The sequence below is a fragment of the Zosterops lateralis genome, assembly GCF_965231275.1.
Source record: "Zosterops lateralis genome assembly, chromosome: 25".
NCBI classification, from domain to species: Eukaryota; Metazoa; Chordata; class Aves; order Passeriformes; family Zosteropidae; genus Zosterops; species Zosterops lateralis.
This window is the reverse complement of record NC_139785.1, coordinates 5,787,318-5,797,721: the sequence shown is the minus strand read 5'-3', so window position 1 is coordinate 5,797,721 and position 10,404 is coordinate 5,787,318. Positions and strand designations below refer to the sequence as shown.

The window sequence follows — 10,404 nt, the reverse complement described above, 5'->3', positions numbered from 1 at the left end:
CAGTCACGGGGTGTGACAACACATACATCGTGATGTCACCTCACCCTGAGGACCTTGGCTGGTGCGCTGTGACATCACCCTGCCCTATGACATCACCCAGAAGGTCGTGGGACATCCCTCCCTGCCCCGAAATCCGCACAAACTCACCCAAAGCGCCGGTGCTGGGCAGCGCAGCAGCTTTTAATCAGAAAACCCCTAAAAAAAGTGTGTCTGTGTGTGTGTGTGACCCCATCACCCCACCCCCCCCCCTTTTAATGCTCTTTTATGAAAAATCCCTCGTTTCACCTGATATATAGATATAGAAAAAAAAATAAGAAGAAGGGGACCCCCCTGAGGCAGGGCTGGGGCTGGTTTGGGGGGTGATATTTATGGGGAGACTCAGTCCCTCCAAACCCAGAGAGGCCTCTGCACCCATTAAACACGCCCACGATGAGTCCAGCTGCTCGAGGCATCTGTTAAAAAAGAAAAAGGAAACCCCAAAAAGGGACAAAACCACCCCAGGAAACAGGGAGTGGGATTGGCTATGGGCACCCCTGTTTTTTTGGGGCGAGGGGCTGCTCACACCAAGGAGCCAGCTCGGCTCTGTGCTGGCACCATGACGGGAACGGCACCTGCTCGTGCCAGGCTGGAGGGGGGCAGTGACCCCACGGGAGCTGTGGCTGGGTCCTGGTGGCGCCGGGGGGTCCCGTTAACGGCCGGGGGGGAGAGGTTGGGGGGCCGCCCCCCTGCCCGGGGCGGGGGTCCCCGGTAGCTGCCCGTGGTGGTGAGGATGGAGGCCGTGTCCGAGGGGGCTCTGGCTCCGTACGTGTGCCGGGTGCCCGCGATGGAGGACAGCGTGCTGGTTTTGGACATGGTGTCTGAAGCTGGTCTCCTCGCCCATGTTGGGGTTTTGGGTGCCACGGCGTCTTCCCTGCCAAGAGGGGAGAGTGTCAGAGGGATTGGCTCTGGGAACCTTTCATTCCCTGACCCAGCATATTCTCCCTGAGCAGTGAGGTTGTGCGAACAGCCTGGATCCACAAAAGGGGAGAACAGAGGTGGAAAATGCCCTTGTTAACTCTGAAACCACGACTGGCCAGAGGTGGAAACCTTCCTGATTGTTTCCTCTGGAGCACATTGATGACTGGCCAGAGATCAAGAACTCTTCCCCACTATTAACTCTGAACCTGAGAAATGACAGGCCAGAGGTAGAAACACTCTCCTCACCCATTAACCCTGAAACCTAATGATGATTTGAACCCCCTTCAACAGGAAGAGCTCCTCACTTGATCTCATTGGCTCCCTCCTCCTGGCTGTCACGTTTTTTCCTCCTGTAGCCGACGACCTTCTGGGCAAAGAAGATGATGGTGGCAAGGGCACCCAGGGAGCCCAGCACGGCGCCAGCAATCACTGCTTTGGTGCTTGCTGCCAGAGAGAGACAGAGATTCCCTTAGTCCCTTATCCCCACAGGGACCTCATGGGGACTGTGTCCCCCTCCTCAACCCTGTGGACACGTTACTCACTTGAGTGCACCTCCAGGACAATGCTGCAGTTCTTAGAACCTGCTTGGTTTTCAGCCCTGCAGACGTAGACCCCTGACATTTCCAGGGAGAGGTTGGTCAGCTTGAGGGTGCCCCTGGTGCGGTCTGCAGGTGAGAAATTTGGGGTGCTGCCTCACAGCCACTCCTAAACCCTCCACCTCCTCGTGCAAGAAGTGGTTGAGGGGACAAAACCAAAGAATCCCTCAGGATATTCCAGCCCACCCACCCACCCCACTCCCCAGCCCCACACTGGGGCCACCTTACCCTGGGCAGGAGGAAAGAAGACCTGCAGGGTGGGAGGTTCTCTCTGCCACTGGTACAAGGGCGAGGGCTTCCCCTTCTTGGAGGAGCAGCTCAAGGTGACGTTGGCCCCCACGACGGCGTTGCCGTGCAGTTGGCAGGTGGGGGTGGCTGGTGGCACTGTGGGCACTGACATTAGTCCTGAGGGACACCACGGGGAGGTCCAGGGGAGCCAGGGGTGACTGGCAGAGCCTTACCCAGGACGGTGAGGTTGATGATGCCGACGTTCTTGTCCGATGTGAAGGAGTCGTCCACCACGTTGACGGAGCACATGTACTGACCCGAGTCTTGCTCCCGGGTGGAGTTGATGAATATGGAGATGTTGTGGTTGGGCATGGGGTACAGGAACCCCATGCGGGGCCTCAGATCTGTCTCTGCCTGTTTCACCACCCCGCCCAGGTATGCCAGGATCTGCACAGGAAAAAACGACATGCTTTAACTTCTGGAAGGTGTTGCTGGAGAGAAAAGCCCCCCAAATCCCAGATTTCATAGAGCAGTGGTTGCTGCATAAGCTCCCTCCTGCCTTACCTCCCCTGAGCATCCTGGACATGGGAACTGCTCCCCACCACAGGCACAGATACCCCTGGCATGGGCACCATGAGCAACTGTCCCATCATGAGCATCTCCCCATCAGGGGTATCACAAGTGGGTATCTCCCCATTGTGAGCATGGCAAGCACCTCGCTATTGCAGGCCCCCTGGGCATGTCCCCAGTGTGGGCATCTCCCCTCAAGGGCACTATGAGCACCTCCCCACCATGGGCACGTATTGATCATGAGGACCACCATCATCTCCCCACTGAAAGCATTTCCCACTGTGGACATGACAAACACTTCCCTGTATTGGCATCTCCCCATCTTGTGTCTCTCCCTGCTGTGGGCACCACAAGCACCTCCCTGCTGCAGGCACTGTGGGCATGACCCCATCGTGGGCATCTGCACATCACCATGAGCTTCCTCCATCCAGGGCACCCACCATGGTGGCCACCATGAGCTTCCCCTGTCATGGATGTTACAAGCAGCTCCCCATGGGATGGCACCATGGGCATGTCCTCATCATGGGCACCATGGGCATGTCCCTCATTGTGGTCACCTCCCCACGGTGGGCACCATGAACTTCACCCCATCATGGGCCAACTCTCCACCATGGGCACCACAAGCATGCCCCCACAGTGGGAACCACACACATCTCCCCATGGCACATCCCCACCATGAGCATCTCCCCATCATGGGCACCATGTCCTTACCCCAGACACTTACCCATGGTCAACCACCATAAGGTTCCCCCACTCATGGGCATTTTGACCCATTGTGGGCATCTTCCCTGCACTGGCACCATGAGCTTCATCCCATCATGAGCATCATGGTGGGCACCATGAGCTTCCCTCCACCATGGCTACCTCCCCATCATGGGCATCCTTTCACCACGGGCACTGTGGCCACTACCCCATGGTTGCCACCATAATCTTCCCCCCATCATGGGCACCTCCATGGTCCTCCCATCCGATCCTCCAGCCTGGCCCCCTCCATCCTGCAGCCCCTGCCCTCTTCTCACCTGGGAGTGAGCAGCATTCTTGTTCAGCATCCAGGTGACGTAGGGCTTGTTCTGGGAATGGCTGGTGTACCAGACAGGCAGCACCGCCTGCTGCCCCTCCACAGAGTACACCAAACTCGTCCCCACGTGCACCTCCAGCACAGCCAAGGAAACACCTGCCCATGGGAGAGGGAAGAAATCGAGAAATGACTCAACCCCACAAAACCTCACTGATTGTGAGAAAAAACCCTATTCCCAAGACAAAAACAACAATCCCAAGTTTTCAGCAGGAAGCTGGGCCAGGAGAACATTCTGCCTCCTTCCCTGCCACAGGAAGGGCTTTCCGCCTGCTCCGGAGGATTCAGGACGTTGCTGTTCCCTCCCATCCCAGCTTCCGCCCCACACTCAGCTTGGGAATTCCTAAGGCCTAAATCCTCCCTCCCAGGAGGCAGATCTGACAAGACACCCCTTTAGCTCAGTACTGGGGTTCTCCCAGCCCCCCGTGATGCTGCACCACATCCCATGGGATTTATTTCTAGGGCTTCCCCATGTGCCCTCCCCAAGCCTTCCCCAGCATCCCCTTTTTGCTGCCAGCACTAAATTGGGATAATCCATGAGTGGCTCCCTCTGGTGCCCCACCTCATTTGACCCCAAATATCCCCTGTCACCGTGTCCCCTGCTCTCCAGCATCTCCCCAAGCCCCACTGGGAGGAGGCAATGGGTACCACAGAGCGGAGGGGGATGCTCAGCTCCTGGGGGAAGATCATTCCCCAGCTTTCCCCTCAAGGCTCAGCCAGAAAATTAATCAGCTCGGGCAAGGCTGGGCTGGGTTTGTTTTCCCTCGGGGAACATCACCGAGGCTCTGCATCCCAGGGCTCCATCCCTGCGCCCGCCCATCGATCCCTGACCCCGCCTGGCCCTGCTCCTGCCACTGCCCCAGGGATGCTGCACGTTGGGATGCAGGGGAAAGGATGATGCTACCCCTTCATCCCAAATCCTCACTTTGAGGGGAAAAAAACCCCCTGGGTTTGAAGGATTTCAGGAGCTTTCAATAACCTCGCACTTTTCCCTAAGAGCTCAGAGGTTTTAATTGGATTTTTCCAGGGTGGGAAGAGGAAAACAAGGCGCTGGGGGGTATTTTTAGCCTCCTCCCCGCATCCGTTCATCCCCCCTCCTGGCAAGGCTTTGGTGCCATTTCCGGACGGAGCCTTCCAGCTCCAGGCAGGAAACTCTGCTCCGGCTGATAAGTCTTCTCAGGAATTAAAAAAAAATAAAATAATTAAATTTCCTTTCTCTGGTGAAAAACTGGGAGAAATAAGGCCCAGTCTGGTGAGGATGCGTAAAAATAGCTCACCCGGGCTAAGAACATAAACCTTTAAATCCTGGAGGGTTTGAGGGGGGAGAGATGCTGGAGGCACCAGCAGGTCCCAAATCATTGATAATATTATTTATTAATTACACAAAGCCATGGTATCAGATCCAATGGAAAAAGAATGGTAATTATAGTGTATTTATATGTAATTATACAGATAATTGGCTTAAATTTAGAGAAAGTGGAAAGAAATATGGGGATGGCGACTCATTAAATTGGAATTTCCAGAGCAAAATAGATCACTGAGAACATATAATTTATAATAGTTATAAATATAGGTATATTTTTGTAAGAATAGGGATAATAGTGGGGATGTGAGAGTGATCATAGTGCTCAGAATAACGAGAGTAATGAATTAATTGAGAATAATAATTATAAAAGTGGGAATAATAATGATTAAAGTGATATCAATACTGATAAAAATAATAATGGTAATAGTGAATATAATAATTATAACAATGATTCCAATACAATAATGAAAATATTCATAATAATTATGATACAGATGATAATATTAATTCTAATAATAGTGATCAAAATTATACAGTTAATTAATTATGCAGATGGCACAGCCCCTGAACCTCCCTGCATTCCCAATAACTGGGAAAATCCAGGTGTTTTCAGCCCAAATCCTCCATTATTATAAAAGTGTGTTAAACTGGGATAATCTAGAAGAAAACAGATTATATTCAATAATCATATTGCAATTTCTATTAGAAATATTAGCGATAGCAGGTAACAGACCTTGTAGAATAATTATAATTGTAATTTAATAAAAATAATTTTTATTAATCTTTATAATCAGTTATAATCTTTATAATACCAATTATAGCAGTGACTATAACGATAATAGCAATAAAAGAGTGATAATAAGTATAATGGTGATAATAATAATAAAAATAAAATATTATTATAATGATACAATAGCATTGATAAATGACTCCACAGCTTCTACACCCCTGTGCATCCCCAACAGCTGGAAAAAATTAAGTTTTTCATCCTACCTCCTCCATCAGCATGATTTTTTTGGGCACAAAAAAAAGGTGCTGGGGATTCCTGGGGAAATCCAGGCTCCAGAGAGGGAAAAGATGTTCTGGCACCAACCAGAGGTTTCCCCTTGCACCCCAAGGCATTAAACCAGCCCCAGGCGCTGCAAACCAGGGTGTGTGAACTCTGAACCCTAATGATGACCACCTTAATTATGTTAATTGTGCTCTGGAGCTGCAGCTTTGCTCTGTCATCCCCAAAACTCCTGTGGCAACAGGAGATCCCCAGCTCCATCATCTCCCCTTTGGTGTATTGGGGAGAGGGAGAGGGATCCACACCTGAAGGGCTGCTCAACTCCCCAAAATCCCCTTTTTTCTTGCAGAATTCACCCAATTTCCTCATCCCAGACCCTGGAAAATGCTGGTGGAGCTGGGTCTGGAGCTGCAGACATGGGACTGAACCCCCTGGCACAGCTCTGCCTTTGGCCACCTCGACGCTCCAAATCCTCTAATGCTTTAACCAGATCGAAAAAATTAAGCCTCTCTCGGTGCTCATACAGATCCGGGGGGGCCTGGGGCCCTCAGCCCCTCCCAGCTGCTCTTTGGGCTCAAAACCTGGATTTTTATCCAGCTGCCCTGAGCTAAACACCTGCCCGGGTGTTTTCCCCCCGCCCCAGCCCATCTGCTGGGATTTTTTTTTGCATATGGAAAAACAGAACAGATTTAAATTTACCTTTAGAAATAGCTACATTTTTTTTTTTCCCTATGGAATAAATATCTTACAATTTAGCATTCCGAAATACTTTAAATTTTCCCGTGACAAAAAAAATAATAAAAAGCTGCTTTAAATTTCCTTTGAATTTTTTTTTCCCTATGGAAAAAATCACCTTTAAATCCGTGCAATCTTAACATTAATCCCTGTGCTGATATCAATCACCTTATCCTGTAAAATTGCATCATTTCAGCCCCTAAAAAAGCTGTTTCTTGGTTGTGGCACAGTCTGAACCTCCCCCCAAAAAAGCAAACTCCCCCTCCAGTCCCCTCCTTGAGTCTCTAAACCATTAACTGTATGGGGAATTAAATCCCGGAGGCGCTTGGGGTTTGATGACCCCACTTGATAGGATTATCAAGCTGGAGTCATGTGAAACCCAGACCCAAATTAAATCCCAAAAGATCAAGCTTTGGGATTTAAAACACACAGCGGGAATCTGGCCGGAAAAAGGGACCCTTGAAAAAGCTTGGAAAAAGGTCAAGGAGCATCTCGGCGACGCAGCCAGTCGCCTTCTCTTTTTTTTTTTTTTTTCTAAATTATTTTTGGGATTTTTTTTTTTTTTTTTTTCCTTTTTCTTCCCTTAACTTTGACTATTTATAAACGGGCAGATAGGACATGCAGGGCTGTGGAGCAGCGTCCTTTGGGAAAATCCACTGAGGCATTTCTCACGACCCCGGGGCCGGGGGATGGCGCGGGGGGGGCAGAAAGTGCTGTATCCTCCAGAGAGACCAAATTTGGGGAAAAAAAATTAAATAATGCAATAATCATATGTGACTTGGCTATAGATGGAAACGGGCTTCACCCCTGGGTGTGGGAGAGAGAGAGAGAGGAGGAGATGGGATGGAGAATGGGATGGGCAGGGGATGAGATTGGAATGGGATTGAGGAAGGGATTGGGGATGGGATGGGACAGGCACTGGGAAGAGAACAGGGATGACAAACATCCCTCATTTTGCTTCTCTCCATCACAACCCCATGAGGATCCCACGGGATGAGGAAGGATTGCTTGGAAGCAGAACTAAAGGCAAAACACACATTTGGGGTTCAAAAGGGTCTTTTTGCTGCATTTTTTGAGCTCTCAGTGCCCATGATGTCACATCCCAGGGCTCAAGTGGGATTTTTTTTTGGTGGGAATCCATCAAGATTCCACTTAAAAAACGCCATCAGGATGCGGCAAAGGAGGTCCCTGGTGGGATTTAAGGGCTGAGTGCCCCCCACGCCTCACATCAGCTTTAACTGACTTTTATCAAGGAAGAAAACCTTCAAGGAGGAACAAGTGGCGGCTCCAGGACCCCCACCCAGTGTTCTGCTGGAAGGAAATGCTGCTGCCATTGTTTTTGGGGCCGTTTCCTTTCTCCAAAGGCCTCTCCTTCGCTGGGAACGCCAAAGGATGTTTTTCCTTTTGGAGCAACCGTGGCAGTTGCAAAAAAACTCAAATAGGGTGGGAAATTCAGGGGTGGAAGAAGGGAAAAACCCATGGACAGAGAAAGGTTGAGACCCCTCACCTCAAAACCAGCTGGGATGGCTGTGGAGCACCAGTAAACAAGGAAAAACAAATGGATTTTTTTTCCTGCCCAATGTCACGCAGGGAGAATGAACTATGGATGGAGTTTCTGGCGTGTCCCCATATGGGGGTGCTTTGGGTTTGGGGGTGCTTTGGGGTTGGGGTAGCTGGAAGGAGCTGTTTGGCAGCCCCAAGGTACAAATGGCATTTCCTGGGGTGACTCAGATTTTCTCCACTCTGGGCACTCCTAAAGGGGAGTGGGGTGGATCCTTTCCCCACCTCCCCCCCACCAACCCGCCTGCTGATGTGGGGGCTGTGGGCACAGACAGGTGTCTGTGTGACCCCTGGTACCCCACAGGGCACCACCCGGTGCCCCCCTAAAGCTCCCCAGGGTCCTGCTTGGGGGTGTTGAGCTCCCGTTTTTCTGGCTGGGTCTCTCCGGCTGTTCCCACACCCTTGCCCGGTATCTCCGATGTTTTCCCAAAAGCTCTCCCTGGTCGTGCCGGCTTTATCCCGCTTTTCTCACTCCCCCGGTCCCGGCGCGTCCGTCCCCATCCCGAGCGCTTCCCCCGCGCTTTGCCGGACCCGCCCGCCGCATCCCCAGAGCTCTCCCCGCTCTCCCTCCATCCTCCCGCATCTCGCCGGGTGCCCTCCCGGTACCCGGCGCCCCCCGGAGCCCCCCGTGTCCCGCGGGGCTCACCCAGCAGCGCCGCCAGCGCCAGCGCCGCCCGCCGCAGCGCGCCCATGGCCGGAGCCGCCCGAGCCGCAGCAGGTGCCGGGGGGGCCCGGGGGCAGCGGGGGCGGGACCGGCCAGGTGGGGGCGGGACTGAGACCATCACACCCCCTATGGGAGTCTCCAAACCCATCACACCCCGTATGGGAGTCTCCAAACCCATCACACCCCCTATGGGTGTCCCCAAACCCACCACACCCCGTATGGGTGTCCCCAAACCCACCACACCCCGTATGGGAGTCTCCAAACCCATCACACCCCCTATGGGTGTCCCCAAACCCTCCACACCCCCTATGGGTGTCCCCCAGTCCATCACACCCCCTATGGGTGTCCCCCAGTCCATCACACCCCATATGGGTGTCCCCCAGTCCATCACACCCCAGTTGGTGTCCCCAAACCCTCCACACCCCCTATGGGTGTCCCCCAGCCCTCCACACCCCATATGGGTGTCCCCCAGTCCACCACACCCCCTATGGGTGTCCCCAAACCCATCACACCCCGAGTGTCCCATCCCCAGCACTGACCCTCCTCCAGGGGTCCAGCCCCTCTCCAGCCTCCCCATCACGGTACGCAATTATTAATTAGTTATATGGGTTATTATTACTTATATTAGGGTGAAGGGTGGAAATAATATTACTTATATATAATAATAATATAATATTATTTATATTAGGGTGAAGGGTGGAAATCAGTGTCAGATTTCACCCCCTCCAGGGTGAGCACAGGGACCCCAAACCCTCCCCATTCTCATCCCTCCCACACCAACAGGGTGGAACATCCTGTCCTGCATCCCTCACCCTTGTCCAACGCCCCCCTGCCCCTACAGATAAACACATAGATCCTGAAAAATAAACTATATATATATAAAAAAAGGGGAATTTTGAGTACCTGTTTTTTGGGAGCCCCGGGTGGATCCTCCCCGGCTCAGCCAGGGTTATCCCAGTCCTCGAGCAGAGCAGGGTCAGACCTCGAAGCACCAGCAGAGATTAGACACTGCTGGAGGAGGAGGAGGAGGCAGTGGGGGCTGAATTAATCCCTTCTCGCCCTCGCCACCCCTGTAAATCCAGCCTGGCCTCGGGACTGCAGGATCCCAGGAGCAGGGAGGCTTTGGGGGATCGACCTGGCTTGATCCCACCAGGACCCCTCCTCTCCCTGACAGCATTTTCACCCTCTGCTGCATCTGGTGCTCCCAGCTCTGCAGCTCCTTGGGGCAACTCACCTTGTTCTCAGACTGGGAGCAGGGAGGGGTCGTGGGTGACCCACTGGTGTCCTGCTCCCCTTCCTCACTCCAGCACATCAGGGATCTAAAGGTGATGCCAAATTCCAGACGGGCAGTGATCCTCACTCCTTTCACGGATTCTGGGAACCCCCACACAAAAATAATACGCGATTCCTTCAACAACGACAAAGCCCTGATGGGAATGTCCACAAGGAAAAAGAGCTCAGCACTTCCCCAAACTCCCCCAGAGAAGGAGAAGGACGTGTGGGAGCCTCTGTTACGTGTTTGTTTGATTTTATTAGGACCGACACATTCATCGTATGTCACAACGTCACCGATGGATGAGCTCCAGGAAATAAAACCCCCCGGAATAACGCCGGGGCTGGACCAGGAACACGCTGAAAAGGCATAAATGCGTCCTCCCCCACCCCCCTCCCTCTCCCTCCCCCTCCCCACCTTCCCCCTTCTCA

At 52.5% G+C, this 10,404-nt stretch overlaps 1 protein-coding gene across 2 annotated transcripts; it reads right to left on the bottom strand.

The window, feature by feature from the left end:
• Positions 1-251: 251 nt before the first annotated feature.
• On the bottom strand, positions 252-10,163 carry ESAM (endothelial cell adhesion molecule). Of its 2 annotated transcripts, none has more exons than XM_083878202.1 (7): positions 9,935-10,163; positions 3,371-3,525; positions 2,015-2,228; positions 1,782-1,937; positions 1,500-1,622; positions 1,263-1,401; positions 252-910 (listed from the first exon to the last, which is right to left on the bottom strand). In XM_083878202.1, the coding sequence occupies exons 2-7, from the start codon at positions 3,398-3,400 to the stop codon at positions 559-561; spliced, it is 1,014 nt and encodes a 337-aa protein (XP_083734328.1). In that variant the 5' UTR covers positions 3,401-3,525; positions 9,935-10,163; the 3' UTR covers positions 252-558. The 2 variants fall into 2 exon arrangements, with proteins under 2 accessions (XP_083734328.1, XP_083734327.1); XM_083878201.1 differs by lacking the exon at positions 9,935-10,163 and adding an exon at positions 8,683-8,735.
• Between the last annotated feature and the right edge of the window lie 241 nt (positions 10,164-10,404).